Source organism: Callithrix jacchus, chromosome 5, assembly GCF_049354715.1.
Source record: "Callithrix jacchus isolate 240 chromosome 5, calJac240_pri, whole genome shotgun sequence".
Lineage (NCBI taxonomy): Eukaryota > Metazoa > Chordata > Mammalia > Primates > Cebidae > Callithrix > Callithrix jacchus.
Genome location: NC_133506.1, coordinates 31,967,992 through 31,986,460, shown reverse-complemented (window position 1 = coordinate 31,986,460; position 18,469 = coordinate 31,967,992). Strand labels below are relative to the sequence as shown.

General features: G+C 46.7%; 1 protein-coding gene across 2 annotated transcripts in view; it reads right to left on the bottom strand.

Moving 5' to 3' along the window:
* Nucleotides 1-18,469, bottom strand: part of PYGB (glycogen phosphorylase B) — a 56,947-nt gene that overhangs the window by 30,890 nt on the left and 7,588 nt on the right. For both annotated transcript variants that reach the window (XM_008995871.5, XM_035298524.3), the window contains exon 2: nucleotides 10,001-10,102. In XM_008995871.5, coding sequence (XP_008994119.1) covers nucleotides 10,001-10,102 — 102 coding nt within the window. The remainder of the gene's footprint in view (nucleotides 1-10,000; nucleotides 10,103-18,469) is intronic.

Here is an 18,469-nt window from a genome sequence, read left to right as displayed (position 1 = left end):
CACCTTGGTTTTGTAAGCATTCAAAAAAGACATAAAAAGTCTAGGTGGGGTGGCTCAAGCCTGTCATTCCAACACTTTAAGAGGCCAAGGTGGGAGGATTGTTTGAGCTCAGGAGTTCAAGAGCAGCCTGGGCAACATAATGAGACGTCTCTAATAAAAATAAAAAATAAATTAGTTGGGTGTGGTGGCGTATGCCTACGTCCCAGCTACTTGGGTGGCTGAGGCAGAGGGATGGCTTGAGCCCGGGAGGTTGAGGCTACAGTGAGCTGTGATCGTATCACCGCACTCCAGCCTGGGTGACAGAGCAAGACTCTGTCTCAACAGCGACAATAAAGACACAGAGAAAAAAAAAAAAAAAAAGATACAGAGTAGCTGACAGAAAGTCCAAAACTGCTGACGTGGGTTTCTTTTTTTTTTCGAGACGGAGTTTCGCTCTTGTGACCCAGGCTGGAGTGCAATTGCGCGATCTCGGCTCACCGCAACCTCCGCCTCCTGGGTTCAGGCAATTCTCCTGCCTCAGCCTCCTGAGTAGCTGGGATTACAGGCATGCGCCACCATGCCCAGCTAATTTTCTGTATTTTTAATAGAGACTGGGTTTCACCATGTTGACCAGGATGGTCTCGGTCTCTCGACCTCGTGATCCACCTGCCTCGGCCTCCCAAAGTGCTGGGATTAGACGTGGGTTTCTGAAGACAGAAAAAGATCAATACAGCACACCCAATAGCCTTTATTTCTTTATTGAGATATAATTCATTAACCATAAAATTCGCCTTTTAAAAGGGGACGTTCACAAAGTCACGCAACCATCACCACTGATTCCAAACTGTCACACCAGAAAGCAGCTGTCACATACTTCCCTGCTTCCGCCGTCACTGATCTACTCTCTATCTGCGGATGTGCCCATTTCGGACACTTCACGGCTTCTTCCAAACAGCTTGCTTTCAAGCGTCACCCGTGTGGTACCACATGTCAGTCCTTCCCATCTCTGTGCTGCTGTGCACTATTGTAAACATATGGCTAGCGCACATTTTGTTTACCTGTGTATCAACTGAGAAACATTTGGATGCTTCCACCTCTGGCTGTTATGAATAATGCTGTTGTGAAATTCATATACAATTCTTCATGTAGACATATGTTTGCGTTTCTCTCAGGCTTACACCTTAGAATGGAACTGCCAGGCTATATGAGAATTCTATGCTTAACTTTATTAATAACTGCCAGACTATTGTCCAAACTAACTGTAAGATTTGACAATCACACCAACTTTTTTTTTTTTTGAGACGGAGTTTCGCTGTTGTTACCCAGGCTGGAGTGCAATGGCGCGATCTCAGCTCACCGCAACCTCCGCCTCCTGGGTTCAGGCAATTCTCCTGCCTCAGCCTCCCCAGTAGCTGTAACTACAGGCGCATGCCACTGTGCCCAGCTAATTTCTGTATTTTTAGTAGAGATGGGGTTTCACCTTGTTGACCAGGATGGTCTCGATCTCTTGACCTTGTGATCCACCTGCCTTGGCCTCCCAAAGTGCTGGGATTATAGGCGTGAGCCACCGCGCCCGCCCACACCAAGTTCTCTGTACCCTCACCAACACTTGTTCTCTGTGTTATGATTATAGCCATTCTCGTGTGTATAAAGCAGCATTTCATTGTGGTTTTGATTTGCATTTCCCTTATAGCTAATCACATTAAGCATCTTTTTGTGCAAGGGGATATCATCTTTGGAGACACATCCAAGTCTTCTGGAGCGCAGTGGTGCGATCTCAGCTCACTGCAACCTCCACCTCCTGGGTTCAAGCGATTCTCCTGCCTCAGCCTCCCGAGTAGCTAGAATTACAGGCATGCATTACCATGCCCAGCTAATTTTTGTATTTTTAGTAGAGACTCGGTTTCACCATATTGGTCAGGCTGGTCTCGAACTCCTGACCTCGTGATCCACCCGCCTCAGCCTCCCAAGTGCTGGGATTACTGGCGTGAGTCACTGTGCCCGGCCAAAATGTCCAAGTCCTTTTGCCCATTTTTAAATTGGGTTGCTTGTCTTTTTGTGGTCATCAGAGTTCTTTATATATATTCTGGGTACTAGACCCTTAACAGATTTAGGATTTGCAAATATTTTCTCTCATTTTGTAAGTTGTCTCTATTTATTGTACAAAAGTTTTTAATTCTGATGAAGTCCAATGTATCTATTTTTTCTTCTATTGCTTGGGTTTTTGGTGTCATACCCAAGAAACCATTCTAATCCAAGGTCATGAAAATTGATCTGTATATACTTTTCTAAAAGTTGTATTCTTTTAGCTCTTACATTTAGGTATTTGATCCATTTTGAGCTCATTTTTGTATGTAGTGTGAGGTAGGGGTTCAGTTTAATTTACTTGCATGTAGATATTCAAATATCCCAATACCATTTGTTGAAAAGATATATTATGGCCGGGAGCAGTGGCTCATGCCTGTAATCCCAGCACTTCGGGAGGTCAAGGCTGGAGGATCACGAGGTCAGGAGTTTGATACCAGCCATGGTCAACATGGTGAAACCCCATTTCTACTAAAAGTACAAAAAATTAGCTGGGCGTGGTGGCAGGCACCTGTAATCCCAGCTACTCAGGAGGCTGAGGCAGGAGAATCACTTGAGACTGGAAGGTGGAGGATGCAGTGAGGGGAGATTGCACTATTGAACTTGAGCCTGGGCATCAAGAGCAAAGCTCCGGCTGGGCGCGGTGGCTCAAACCTGTAATCCCAGCACTTTGGGAGGACGAGGCGGGTGAATCACGAGGTCAAGAGATTGAGACCATCCTGGTCAACATGGTGAAACCCTGTCTCTACTAAAGATACAAAAAATTAGCTGGGTATGGTGGCACATGCCTGTAATCCCAGCTACTCAGGAGGCTGAGGCAGGAGAATTGCCTGAACCCAGGAGGCGGAGGTTGCAGTGAGCCGAGATTGCGCCATTGCGCTCCAGCCTGGGTAACAAGAGTGAAACTCCGTCTCAAAAAAAAAAAAAAAGAAAAAGAAAAAAAAGGAAAAGACATCTTTCTCCACTGAATTGTTTTAGTACCTATTTCCTTTCAAAAAAAGCAATTGATCTATATGACACCAAACTTACAGGCAACAAAAGAAGAAACAGACATACTAGACTTCATAAAAATTAAAAACATTTGTAAATCAAAACATACTCTCGGCCAGGCGCAGTGTCACATGGACAAAGTGCAAAGTGCAATCTTAGCACTTTGGAAGGCCAAGGAGGGGGGATCACTTGAGGTCAGGAGTTTGAGAACAGCATGACCAACATGGTGAAACCTCATCTCTATATGTATATAGTAATATAATATATACTATCAACACAGTAAAAAGACAAGCCATAGAATGGGAGAAATATTCACAAATCACACATCCGATAAGCTATTAGTATCTAGGACAAATAGAGAATTCTTTTTTTTTTTTTTTTTTGAGATGGAGTCTCACTCTGTCACCCAGGCTGGAGTGCAGTGGTACGACCTCCACTCACTGCAATCTCTGCCTCCTGGATTCAAGTGATTCTCCTGCCTCAGCCTCCCAACTAGCTGGGATTATAGGCACCTGCCACCATGCCCAGCTAATTTTTGTATTTTTAGTAGAGACAGCGTTTCACCATGTTGGCCAGGCTGGTCTTGAACTCCTGACCTCAGGTGATCCACCCACCTTGGCCTCTCAAAGTGCTGAGATTACAGGTGTGGGCCACTTTGCCCAGCCACAAATACAGAATTCTTAAAATCCAAGAACAAAAAACAACCTGATTTGAAATGAGTAAAAGACTCAAAGAGGCTTTTCTTCAAACAAGGTATAAAACGGCCAACAAGCACGTGAAAAGATGCTCAACATCATTAGTGATCAACACGGGAGTAAAAACTGTGAGATACATGAGATGCCATTCTACATACCTTAGAATGACTACTCTCAAAAAATGGAAACTAAGAAGCGCCGGTGAGGATGCAGAGAAACTGGAACCCTTGTATACTTTTGGTAGGAATGTAAAATGGTGCTACTGCTGTGGAAGACATTTTGGTGGTTACAAAAGAAAATTAAAATGAAACTGCCATATGATCCAGCAATTCCATTTCTAGATATATACTCAAAAGCACTGAAAGCAGAATTTTTTTTCTTTTTTTTTTTTTGAGACAAAGTTTCACTCTTGTCCAGACTGGAGTGCAATGGTGCGCTCTTGGCTCACTGCAACCTCCACCTCCCGGGTTCAAATGATTCTCCTGCCTCAACCTCCCGAGTAGCTGGGACTACAGTTGTGCGCCACCACAGCTGGCTAATTTTTTATTTTTAGTAGGATGGGGTTTCTCCATGTTGGTGAGGCTGGTCTTAAACTCCCAACCTCAGGCGATCCGCCTGCCTCGACCTCCCAAAGTGTTGAGATTACAGGCATGAGCCACTGTGCCCAGCCTGAAAGCAGGATCTCAAAGAGATATTTGTACACCTATGTTCACAGAAGCATTATTCACAACAGCCAAAGGTAGAAGCTCCTCAAATGTCTACTGACAGACGAACTGATGAACAAAATATGGTATATAGACGTAATTAAAGATAATTCAGCCTTTAAAAGGAATGAAGTACTGACACATGCTACATGAATGAACCTTCAGGACATTTTGATAAGTGGGATTAGCCAGTCCCAAAATGGTAAATAATGTATGATCCACTTACATGAGTACCTAGAGTAGCTAAATCCATAGAGACAGAAAGTAAAACAGCGTTTGTGGGGGGCTGGACCAAGAGGGAAGGAGGAGTTACTGTTTAATGGGTACAGAGCTTCAGTCAGGAAACATGAAGAAGTTCTGGAGATGGACGGTAGTGATGGATGAAGAATGAGGTAAAGGTACTTAACGCAATTGAACTGTACAGGTAAAAACGGTTACGATGGTAATATTTACGTTATGTATATTTTACCACAATTTTTTTTAATTGGCAGAAAAACAACAGGCCATACATAGGAGAGCTTATTTCTGGAAATTTTTTTTTTGCAGACAGGGTGTCACTCTGTCACCCAAGCTGGAGTGCACTGGTGCCATCTCAGCTCACTGCAGCCTCGACCTCCTAGGCTAAAGCAATCCTCCTCCTCAGCCTCCAGAGTAGCTAGGACCACAGGTGAGCACCACCACACCTAATGTTTTTTTTGTAGAGACGGAGTTTCACCATGCTGCCCAGGTTAGTCTCGAACTTCTGAGCTCATCAATCCACCTGCCTCAGCCTCCCACCGCACCCAGCCTTTTTTCCTTTTTAAGGCAGGGTTAGTCTTGCTCTATCATCTAGGCTGGAGTGCAGTGGTGCAATCTCAGCTCACTACAACCTTCACCTCCAGGGCTCAAGCAATTCACCTGCCTCAGCCTCCCAAAGTGCTGGGATTACAGGTACTGCCAGCACCCCCAGCCTTCCCTTGCATTTCTATCTGGGTTTTAGAATCAGCTTGTCAATCTCTGCAAAGCAGCTCAATGTAATTTTGACAGAGATTTCACTAAATCTGCAGATCAATTTGGGGAGTGCTGCCATCTTAACAACACTGAGTCTTCCAAGAGGTTAAATGAGATCCCTTTTCACCTTTAGCTAGTCCTCAATGTCTTTGTTTCCAGGGTATAGGTTTTGCATTTTTTTGGGGTTAATTTTACGCTTAAGTATTTTATTCTTTTTTATGCTATTGTAAATGAAATGGAATTATTTTTTAAATTTCATTTTGGATTTATTCCATCCAGATTGAATTAATGAATTGTTCCACCTGGATTGCAGACGTATAGAAATACGGTTGACTTTTGTAGACTGATCCTATATCCTGCCACCTGGCCAGCCTCATTCATTAGTTCTAATGTTCTTTAGCTGATTCCTTAGAGTTTTCTAGATCATGTAATCTGCAAATAGAGATAGTTTTACTTCTCCCTTTCCAATCTGGATGCTTTTAATTTCATTTTCTTGCCAAATACCCTGGCCAGGTGGCCAAGGCTGAGTACAATGTTGAGTAGAAGCTGTGAGAGCTGGCCAGGCATGGTGGCTCATGCCTGTAATCCTAGTACCTTGGGAGGCCAAAGCGAGACAATCACTTAACGTTGGGAGTTCGAGACCAGCCTGGCCAACAGGGTGAAACCCTGTCTCTACTAAAATACAAAAATTAGCCAGAAATTGCTTGAACCCAGGAGGCAGAGGTTGCAATGAGCTGAGATCGTACCACTGCACTCCAGCCTGGGCAAGAGAGCAAGACTCTGTCTCAAAAAAAAAAAAAAAAGGTTGTGAGAGCAGACATTCTTGGGACACACACAAGATGGGGACCCAGTCTGTCAAATGTAAATACTGTGAAAACTCTACAGGACAAAGCCAGTTTCAACAAATAAATTGCAAGGCAGAAAATTTAAAAAAAAGAGGAGAAGCCTATTAAGATTAAGAAAGATTTGGCTGGGTGCAGTGGCTCACACCTGTAATCCCAGCATTCTGGAAGGCTGAGGCAGGTGGATCACCTGAGGTCAGGAGTTCAAGACCAGCCTGATCAACATGGTGAAACCCCATCTCTACTAAAAATACAAAAATTTGCCGGGCATGGTGATGCGTGCCTATAGTCCCAGCTACTCGGGAGGCTGACGCAGGAGAATCACTTGAATCCAGGAGGTGGAGGTTGCAGTGAGATCATGCCACTGCACTCCAGCCTGGAAAAGAACAGCAAAACTCCATCTCAAAAAAAAAAAATTAGCTGGGCGTGGTGGCACACGCCTGTAATCCCAGGTACTCAGGAGGCTGAGGCAGGAGAATCGCTTGACCCGGGAGGCGGAGGTTGCAGTGAGCTGAGATTGCGCCTTGCACTCCATTCTAGGCAAGAGAGTAACAGTCCGTCTTAAAAAAAAAAAAAAAAAAAAATTCTGGGCACAGTGGCTTACGCCTGTAATCCCAGCACTTTGGGAGGCTGAGGGAGGTGGATCAGGAGGTCAAGAGATCGACACCATCCTGGCCAATAAGGTGAAACCCCGTCTGTACTAAAAATACAAAAATTAGCTGGGCGTGGTGGTGCCCATCTGTAGTCGCAGCTACTCGGGAGGCTGAGGCAGGAGAATCGCTTGAACCTGGGAGGCAGAGGTTGCAGTGAGCCAAGATTGCACCACTGCACTCCAGCCTGGGCGACAGATGGAGACTCCACTTCAAAAAATAATGCCTGTCAATATTTTAGGAATAATGGTGTAACTATTTTTAGGAGTCCTGATCTTTCTGAGATACCTACTGAAATATTTACAAGTGATAATTACGCTGCTTCAGGTTGGCTTCAATAACCTGGGTGTGGTGGGGTATGATGAGCACAGCAGTGGCAGTGAGGTGGAGCTGATGACTGGGGACCGGAAGGTGGGTGTGTGGCACAGTCACTCAATCTCTGTGTCCATGTAAAGTTTTTATAGTGAAGATTAATATTTAATGGATCCTTAATATCTCAATCAAGAGCTGGCTGCTGCTTTTCAACCACTAGTTTTTAGTAGTGGTTGAAACGGCTCCTCTAGATGACTCAGCCCTGATGATGCATTTGCGCCACGTTTTCTTTTCTGACACAGTCTTGCTCTGTCGCCAGGCTGGAGTACAGTGGCGATCTCGGCTCACCGCAACCTCCGCCTCCTGGGTTCAAGTGATCCTCCGGCCTCAGCCTCCCAAGTAGCTGAGACTACAGGCGTGCGCCACCATGCCCAGCTAATTTTTGTATTTTTAGTAGAGACAGGGTTTCACCACATTGGCCAGGATGGTCTCAATGCTGACCTCGTGATCCGCCCACCTTGGCCTCCCAAAGTGCTAGGATTACAGGCGTGATCCACCGCGCCCGGCCGCCGTGTTTTCTTTTTGACTTTCCATTAGAAATGAAAGCGTCGCTGCTTTCTTCCCACCCACAGCACCTGGTAGCATATCTCACACCTAGACATGCCCAGCACAGGGACCTGGAGACACTGAAGGCCCAGTCATCATGACAATTTCAAACACAAGATTAATTAAATTGTACACTGCAAGTAAAATAGCACTTTTAAGAAAAACGTGTTGACTGACAATCAAAAAAAAAAAGTCAGAAAAAAAGAAAAAGAAAAAAGTGGCTGGGCACAGTAGCTCAGGCCTGTAATCCCAGAACTTTGGGAGGCTGAGGTGCGAGGATCACCTGAGGATGGGAGTTTGAGAGCAGTTTGACCAACATGGAGAAACCCTGTATCTACTCAAAGTCAAAAAAATTAGCCGTAATGGTGCATGCCTGTAATTCCGGCTTCTCTGGAGGCCAAGGCAAGAGAATCGCTTGAACCTGGGAGGTGGAAGCTGCAGTGAGCCAAGATCGTGCCATTGTACTCCAGCCTGGGCAACAAGAGTGAAATTTCGTCTCAAAAAAAAAAAAAAAGAAAGAAAAAGAACAAAGCGTACCAAGCTTAAAAGGATACATATGTGGCCAGGCATGGTGGCTCACGCCTGTAATACCAGCACTTTGGGAGGCCGAGGTGGGTGGATCACGAGGTCAGGAGATCAAAACCATCCTGGTCAACATGGTGAAACCCCGTCTCTACTAAAAATATACAAAAAATTAGCTGGGCATGGTGGCGTGTGCCTGTAATCCCAGCTACTCGGGAGGCTGAGGCAAAAGAATTGCCTGAACCCAGGAGGCGGAGGTTGCGGTGAGCCGAGATCGCACCATTGCACTCCAGCCTGGGTAACAAGAGCGAAACTCTGTCTCAAAAAAAAAAACTCCGTCTCAAAGAAAAAGATACATATGTGCCAGCAATTTCTAAATTTCTATCATTAACATTCTTTTTCTGTGAATAAAAATTATAAACATATTGCATATTTATGATGCAAACTATTCCCTAAAATTTTTACTACATGTAAGAACTGCATAAAGAGAAAATGTTTCAAAAAATAAAATGCATTCTATAATGGTAAAATCCAAAGATAAGACTAAGATACTGCATGTTCTGTACTTCTTACAGACATACCCTAATCTTAATATTCAGTAAAAAGACATAAATGACTAATCACCTGCCAGGGTAACCTCTAGTGCATTAGGTAATTTCAAACATAGGGAGTGAAGTTTTTGTTGCATTTTCTTGTGCACAGACACAGCTCTGCATGAAGAGCTGCAGGGGAAGACAGCGCAGGCAAAGCTGAGCCACCTCCCAGCCACGAGAGATACTTGTTCCCGACAAGCACCCCCCTCAAACTCAAGCAAGGCGGAGGGGTCCCCTGCTGTGAAGATGCTCATCTCAGTGCATGTGAAAGGTGACACTCTAGAGACCGGGTGCTGGAGGGAAGAGGGGGGCACTGAGGTGGAGGGGTACCCTGATGTGAAGACACCCATCTCGGCGCATGTGAAAGGTGAGTCTAGAGACCGGGTGCTGGAGGGAAGAGGCGGGTACTGAGGCGGAGGGGTCCCCTGCTGTGAAGATGTCCATCTCAGCACATGTGAAAGGTAACAGTCTAGAGACCTGGTGCTGGAGGGAAGAGGAGACAGACCAGGAAGCCAATGGCTGCTCGTCGCTGAAACCTCAAAGGAACTGTGAAAGGATAAAGTCCAAAGTGAACAAGGGCTAATGAAGAACTCCCAAGGAAAGAGCTTTTATCCTCGGGCGAAAAGGAGCACTTCCACGACTAGAGGGTAGGGTGAGCTCTGGAGGTTATCTCCGGTGGAGAGAAGGAAAGCAGACATGGGTGAGTAGTTTGGTGAAGTAAAAATGGAACAATGCCAACAACTGGTGCACTGCTCTAAATCTGCCCCAGAGGTGGGCTGAGGTGGGCTGGGGTGTGCGATGGCCTTGAGAACCTCTTTGCATCCCAATTCAACCCCAAGCTTGCGGTCCATTCAATTCTTAATTTCTCCCCTGGAAAATGAAGAGCAGCCCCACCAACCCATTCCTTCCAGGAGGGGGACAGGCCATAAATCTCCCCATCCCTAGAGAGCTGCCAGTCCTAACATCCGTGCTCATCGATTCAGACCTCAAACACCACGAGGGACCACCGAGGAGCCCGGACACAGGCTGTACCTGATAGATGGCTTCATCGCAGGCATTCTGAAGGCCCAGGTTCACCATCGTGTTCTGCAGCGTGCGGCCCATGTAGAATTCCAGGGAAAGATAATAAATGCGCTGAGGGAGCAAGAGGAAAGAATCAGATTTTTCATTCTATCCCACACTTGAGGAAGGTGACAGAGATGACAGGACGCAGGAAGCCCCAACTCGGGATTTCACTTACGTTGACCCCACCCACAAAAACTGGGCTTGCTCTGTCAGCCAGCCCACTGACCGTGCCCCTAACAGCAGCCCACCTGGGAGACCCCTCCTCAACACGGCCTTCTCTTCCGCAACCCTCGAGTCCCTGGGTGAACACACACTAACTTTCCATGATGAGTGGCAGGGCAGGTTGGTGGTTGGGGCCAAGGCACCCAGAAGTGGACGACCCAGGTCTGCACTTAGCTCAGCCTCTTACCAGCCGTGTGCCCTTGGGCAAGTTACTTCACATCTCTAACGCGATGTCACACAGTCCCTGTCTTCAAGTACTCAGTGTAAAGCCCTGAGCACAACTTCCAGCATCCACGCGAAACGCCCAGCGAATGCCAGCACAGATGACTGAACGGACACGTCCACGTCCCCCAGCAGAAGTCTCCTGGCCGGTGCCTGCTGGCTGGCTACCTTGGGGTTGCCAAGCTCTGTGCCAGCGAGGTGCTGTAGCAAGGACGGCCACCCATGTGGTGCCCCCCGGGCCCTGAGCGGGGTTCTGGGTGTCCAACATGCTCTACTGAGTACTTGACACAGCAGCCACGGGCCTGCAGCAGCCAGGGTTGAACGCTGAGATCAGCGGGCACAACTCCAAGGACTAACAGGATACATCTCCCCTGAAATATTTACTGCTTGCTCTGGTGGTTTTAACCAGGGGTCAAACTCTTTGTGATATTTTCACTCCAGGAGGAGGAGCTTACTTCCTGCCTGCCACCTTGAGGGTGGGCTTCATGTAGCGACGCCCTGCTGAGGAGCATGAAAGGAAACAGCAGCAACTGGACAGCTGACCACACTGACCAGCACCCCAGCGTGCCGTGACACTTCCCCTCTGTGTGCTCTTCCCAAAACCCATAACCCCAGTCTAATCGTGAGAAAATGGCAGGCAAACCCAAACTAAGGAATTTTCTATAAAATGCCTGACCAGTAGTCATCAAATTTGTAAGGTCATAAAACAGGGAGTGATCGACAAATTGCCACAAATTCAAGCCACATTCAAGCTTTTGGAAGTAATAAATGAATTCAGCAAGGTGGCAGAACACAGGACTATCACAAAATCAATTATCTTTATTGTTTTTAATTAATTATTCATGATTGATTAATATAAATATCCAATGTTCATTAGCAATGAACATTCCAAAAATAAAATTAAGAAAACAATTACTATGGCTGAGCACAGTGACTCACACACTTTGGGAGGCCAAGGCGGGAGGATTGTTTAAGGCCAGGAGTTTGAGACCAAGCTGGGCAGCAAATTGAGACCCCTCTCTACAAAAAATTTAAAAATTAGCTAGGCATGGTGGCCTATGCCTGTGGTCCCAGCTACAAGGGAGGCTGAGGGGGAGGACTGCTTGAGCCCAGGAGGTCAAAGCTCTGATGAGCCAGGTACAATGGTTCACACCTCTAATCCCAGCACTTTTTGAGTCTGGCAGGTCCTCAGAAAGTTAAACACAGAGTTACTATTTGGCCCAGCAGTTCTACCCCCAGGTACATACACACTCCAGAGAAATGAAAGCCTATGTCTCCTTCAACACTTGTAAATAGTAGCCAAAAGGTGGAAACAACCCAAATGTCCATCAATTGACAGACACAAAAAGGGTGCTACATCCATGCAACGGAGTAGTATTTGGCCCTAAAAAAGGAATCAAGCACTGAAACACACTACAACATGAAAGAACCTCAAAAACAGCACGTTCGATGGAAGAAGCCAATCACAACAGACCACACACTCTACGAATCCATCTATGTGAAATGTCCAAAACAGGCATATCCAAAGAAATCAAAAGAGGATTGGTAGTTGCCTAAAGGCAGGGATCAGGGGTTTAGGCTTGGAGTTTCTGTTTTGGGTGAGGAAAATGCTTTAAAATTGATTGTGGTGACAGAAGCACAACTCCGTGAATGTCCTGAAGCCGGTATAGCCAACTGTATGCGTTAACGGGTGAACTGTATACTATCTGAATTTATCTCCCATACACCTCGTGTCAGAAAGCGTTAATAGATGAGGCCAGGTGCGGTGGCTCACACCTGTAATCACAGCACTTTGGGAGGCCAAGGTAGGCAGATTACTTGAGGTCAGGAGATTGAGACCAGCCTGGCCAACATGGTGAAACCCTCTCTCTGTTAAAAATACAAAAATTATCCAGGAGTCATGGTGGGCACCTGTAATCCTAGCTACTAAGGAGGCTGAGGTAGATGAATCACTTGAAAATAGGAAGTGGAGGTTGCAGTGAGCTGAGATTGTGCCACTGCATTCCAGCCTGAGCAAGAGTGACACTCAGCATCAAAAATAAATAAATAAAGCCAGGCATGGTGGTGCAGCCCTGTAGTTCCAGTTACTCAGTGGGCTGGGCGGGAAGCACTGCTTGAGCCTGGGAGGCAGACGTTACTGTAAGCTGCGATCATACCTCTGCACTCCTCCAGCCTGGGTGACATAGGGAGACCCTGTCTCAAAAACAAAACAAAAAAACCCAAAAAACTACGGTAGGCAAAGAGCACAAAGCATTTATCCAGGGGCAAATGAAATTCATAAACACAGACTTACCCAGTAAGTCAAGAAATAATGACTAGGTCACAAAGGATCCAACCAAGCATGGGAAAGAAGTGAAGTAAGGTCACCACAGAACTGAAGGTACCACCGAATGCAAAACGAAGGCAAAGCTGAAAACAAAACCAGGCCGAGAAAAAGTGAACCAGAGGTGGGGTGGGGTGGGGCGGGGCGGGCGGAGAGCATGAGAGGGACTGGGGAGGAAGATACTGGTGTGGAAGACTGAGGACACCTAATGTCCGCATCACCAGGCTTTCTGAAAAGAGGCTGAATAAAACGTTTAAAACGTTTTTGGCCAGCTGTGGTGGCCTGTAATCCCAATCCTTTGGGAGGCCGAGGTGGGAGGCTTGCTTGAGCCCAGGAGTGAAAGATCAGCCTGGGCAACATAGCAAGACTCTGTCATTACAAAAAATCATATATATATATTGAGACAGAGCTTCAATCTTGTTGCCTGAGCTTGACTGCAATGGTACAATCTCAGCTCACTGCAACCTCCACCTCCTGGAGTCAAGCGATTCTCCTGCCTCAGCCTCCCAAGTAGCTGGGATTACAGGCATGAGTAACCACACACGGATGGATAATTTTGTATTTTTAGTAGAGACGGGGTTCTCCATGTTGGTCAGGTTGATCTCGAACTCCTGACCTCAGGTGATCCATCTGCCTTGGCCTCCCAAAGTGCTAGGATTATAAGCAGGAGCCGCCATGCCTGTTTTTTTTTTGTTGTTGTTGTTGTTTTTTGAGACAGGCTCTCACTCTGTCACCCAGCCTGGAGTGCAGTGGCATGATCTCAGTTCAGTGCGACCTCTGCCTCCCAGATTCAAGTGATTCTCCTGCCTCAGCTTCCTGAGTAGCTGGGAACAAAGGTGCGTGGGCCACCACGCCAGTTATTTTTGTATTTTTAGTAGAGACAGGCTTTCAACATGTTAGTCAGGCTGGTCTCAATCTCCTGACCTCAACTGATCTGTACATCTCGGCCTCCCAAAGTTCTGGGATTACAGGCGTGAGCCACCGTGTCCAGCCAATAAAGTTTTTAATACATAATTTAAGAATACTCTATAAATATCTAAATCTACAAATAGCGCGCACACACACACACACACACACACCATAGCTCTATCTTTAATGGCCTATTTCTACTTTTTAGATCATTTGAATATATGGCTTCTACATTGCTGTCCAAATTCCAAAGTCCTTTTAGTCACAAGCAATTATAGCAGCATCATCACTGAGTCCCGTAGCTGCTGTCAGTACAGTTGCTGCCACTGTCACTCACAGCCAGGCCTCTGGCGGACTTTTCATCTTGCTAACCTTTGTTGACACTACGTTTGAACCATGGGGTTTCCATAGCACCTGCCTCCCTGCCTGCAGAGGAGGCCACAGGCAGTGTCCAGGCAGTGTGAAATCACACTGAGCCCAACTGGACCCTGGCTGTCTGAGAAAATACCATGAGTCAAGGATTAACAAGAGGTTTTATAAAAAGCTCACAGGCCAGGAATATGAACAGCATGTTTTTATTCTGCCTTTAACTAAAAATGTGTATTTTTTTAAGAGATGATGGTCTCACTACGTTGCCCAGGCTGGCTGCAAACTCCTGGCCTCAAGTGATCCTCGAATCTCAGCCTCCCAAGCAGCTGGCACTGTAGGCACACGCCACCACACCTGGCTGAAATGTGTATTTTTAGGTTGTAGTTTGATCTTTCTGCAAAAGTTCCTAATTTCTACTTAGGAACTTTTCCACTCTGGGGAAAAAAGTTCACCGGTTATGTCCCAAGAGCTTGATCATCTCTGTTTGTCAGAGACAGGACTGATGTGGGAAGGGCTGGGCTACACTCGAAGCCTGTGTGTCTCCACCTGTCCTCCAGGTTGCATGCAGACATCCAGGGCTTTGAAACTTCCTGCGGAGCACCAGCCCCCAAAGCACTGCCCAGGGCCTGCCCAGCCACAGGCTCTGTCCTTGGGGACTGCAACTTGTTTCAACTTCAGAACTTTCATCATGTGCTGAGATGTGTTGATTCTGCTTTTACTTTAAGATGGATCAGAGTGAAAACCAGGAAACTGAAAGAGGTTTGCTGGAGGAGCTGGCCAAGGACATGCAGGCTTGAATGGTACAGGCGAGGGTCCCATCCCAGCTCCCTGCCCTGGCTAGCTGGGTGACCTGGGCAAGTCGCTCAGCCTCTGAGAAGACCACATTCACCTGTGGACTCACACCAGGCTAGGACTGGACTCAGGCAAGGCTGGTTCCCCTCGCCATACCAGATTCTTCAAGGAGAGATGTGGAGCCTAATAAGTTGGCAGGTGGCAATTCTGGAAAATAACAGGTAAAGGCATAGGCTTTGTTCACAGTAGCCTAGGGACACAGCTCTTCCATGACCCCAAATCCTGCTGCTGCAGGACAGCCTCTTTGTACTTGCTCCCCTCTGGCTCCTCCTGCGCAATCGTGAACAGGGCTTCCCTACTCAGGGAGCAGCGGCTGAAGAACTAGATTCTCACTGGCTTCCGCCTGAAAATGCCAACAGAATCCCTTCATCTCCCTGCTCAGCAGCTCTGCTCTAAGGGGGCCCTGCTGCCTGGGACTGCACTAGGCCACTGATCCTTCTAGCATGGCCCCTTCTTGCAATTGCAATATGACTATAACAAGTGTTAAGTAGCCTAAAGGCAGCCTTTTTTTTTTATTTTTTGAAACAGAGTCTCGCTCTGTTGCCCAGGCTGGAACGCAACGGTGCAATCTTGGCTCACTGCAACCTCTGCCTCTTGGGTTCAAGCCCGCCCCTCCACTTTTGTTTTAATAGAGTTTATTTATTACATGCAATGCCTGCATGACCAGGCAAATGATAGAAAACCATAAAGCTCTAAGACAGATGAAAATAAGGTCAGCACAAATGGTACACAACACACTAATCACCTACAGAGAGAGGAAAATATGCTCAGCACAAATGGTACACAACACACTAATCATCTCCAGACATCCTGGGAGTTAACAGATGCTGAAGAGAGGGTAACACCAACAGGCAGAGCCTCGCTTTGCTCCTTACAGACAGATTCACAGATTGCCTGGAGAGATCGCCAAGCTTTCCCCCTTTTCTGAAGGACTGTTCAGTAGAGTCTTTAACATTAATGTCTGAACACTCGTGGAAAAACGGAGAACTTTCCCAACACTCGGGAAAATAAAAGAAAGAGTTGGGGCCGGGCTCACACCTGCAATCCCAGCACTTCGGAGGGCCGAAGCGGGTGGATTACTTGAGGTCAGAAGCTCAAGACCAGCCTGGCCAACATGGTGAAACCCTATCTCTACCAAAAATACAAAAATTAGCCAGCTATGGTGGAACATGTCTGTAATCCCAGCTATTCATGAGACTGAGGCAGGAGAATCGCTTGAATCTGGGAGGCGGAGGTTGCAATGAGCAGAGATCACACCACTGCTCTCCAGCCTGGGCAACGAGAGTGAAACTCCATCTCAAGTAAAATAAAATAAAGAGTTGGGTGGCTGTTTTCACCAAGATGAAGAGCCTCATTCTGCAGGAAGATCTGGTCTGAAACTGGTCCTCCTGTCCCCAGGAAAGCACAGCAACTCTCTTCTTGTCTATTAGATTCTGTCAGTGCCAGCACGCCTCAGACCAGCCACCCTCTACCCGTTCCTACGTGGGCACAGAGTGGCTCACAGGGGCAGAGTGCCCCTCCCTGCTGCCTGGGCTATGTCGACAAAGCTGTCCCTGATATGACACAGGGACATGGGCCACTGAGCCAGCTGGAGGCCAGTGGGCACCACGTTCCACCAACTAGGCTCTGGGGCAAAGGGGGGCTCCAGGCCCCTCCAGACACAAAGGGGCCACTTCTCTGGGCTGGGCCTGCCAGCTCCTGCCGGTGAGTTGAGCCAGCTCAGATATCACCCAGGGGAACTGAGGAGCCTCAGCGAGAGGAGAGATGCTGAGGGTCCTCCCACCCACCAGACGGGGTCTTTGGCTTCCTTGACAGTGTCACAGTGTCCAATCCCTGCGCCTGAGGATTGGACACAGGGGGAGTTGTTTACAGAGCACTCTGGTAACCCATCTGCTGTAAGGACATGAGGATCAGCTAGCACATCTCTCAGGCTCCCACATAGTGATTTCTTAACGAATTAAGTGCCAGAAAAATGTGGCTTCCTGTGAGGAGTGGGCAGGCTTCTCAACATGGATTGTGGATTTTCTTCTCACTCCAGTACCTAGGCCTCAAACACAGGTCTGTTTGTTCAATTTTGAAAATGTAAAATGTGAAATAATTGCAGAACTTTTTTTTTTTTTTTTGAGATGGAGTTTCGCTTGTTACCCAGGCTGGAGTGCAATGGTGCGATCTCAGCTCACTGCAACCTCCGCCTCCTGGGTTCAGGCAATTCTCCTGCCTCAGCCTCCTGAGTAGCTGGGATTACAGGCACGCACCACCATGCCCAGCTAATTTTTGTATTTTTAGTTGAGACAGGGTTTCACCTTGTTGACCAGGATGGTCTCGATCTCTTGACCTCATGATCCACCCGCCTCAGCCTCCCAAAGTGCTGGGATTATAGGCGTGAGCCACCGCGCCCGGCCATAATTGTAGAACTTTAGAACTTACAGGGATCTTAGAGATCACGTGGTTCTGCAGGAAACAAATTCCTTCTACACTCCATGACATGCATCGCCACGGTCCACTCTCTTCTGTCTTCCACGCAATTAAGCTCCACAAAAAGTCTACGTACTCCCAACCCAGAGCGAGACAGCGATGGGAGCCTTTTCTTATCACTGGACAAGGCCTAATCAATCTACACTAAGTGATCTGGACTGAGTCAAATGATATTTAGAATTAGTGAGCTGCTGGTCATAATTTTTAAACAACGAAACTTCAATCTTTCATTTTAACTGTTTGCAGACTGAGAAATGCCACTCAGCTGCACCCATAATTACATGTCATTCCTACTCAAGATACTGTTGAAGGCACAGTTAACTAACTTCTCGTATTGTCAAATCACCTGTCTAAATCTCTGTTCATTTCTCTTCTCCCTTCGCGTATCCTAAGAACGCTGTTCTGCATAGGTGAGATGGGGAGAAAAAGCCAGCTCCTGTCCACTGAGATGGGGAGAAAAAGCCAGCTCCTCTCCGCTGAGATGGGGAGAAAAAGCCAGCTCCTGTCCGCTGAGATGGGGAGAAAAAGCTAGCTCCTGTCCGCTGCGGTTTATTATTTGCTGTATGTCTTAGGATGCTGTGAATTTCCAAATGGCATAAAGCTTTGATCCGTTTAATGAAAAAAATAGGTATAATCCGAAAAGGCTTCTAAAGTGCTCTCAATTTTCTTATTTGTATTTTTTATAATTGTCTAGAATTTAACTGCTATACTGGGGGTATGTAAGAGATGTGTCCCTGCTTTTCCGGAGTACACCCTAGTGTTTTCGGCACTGGGGTTTTTGGGGGTGAAGGGTCAATGAGGCTGAAACTTACTTTCAAATGGTTCAGAGAAAAATGAACTTACAGGAGACAAAATGACCTAACAAGTGTGTTGCAACGTTTAACAGCTGGGGAACCCGGATGAAGGGTACACAGGAATTACAAGAATTATCTGTATTATTCTTGCAACTTTTAAGAGTCTGAAATCACATAAAGTTTAAAAGGAAATATGGCTGCGATGTGGAGATAAGGTCAGTTATGTTTTTATTTTTATTTTTTCAGACGGAGTCACAGTGTTGCCCAGGC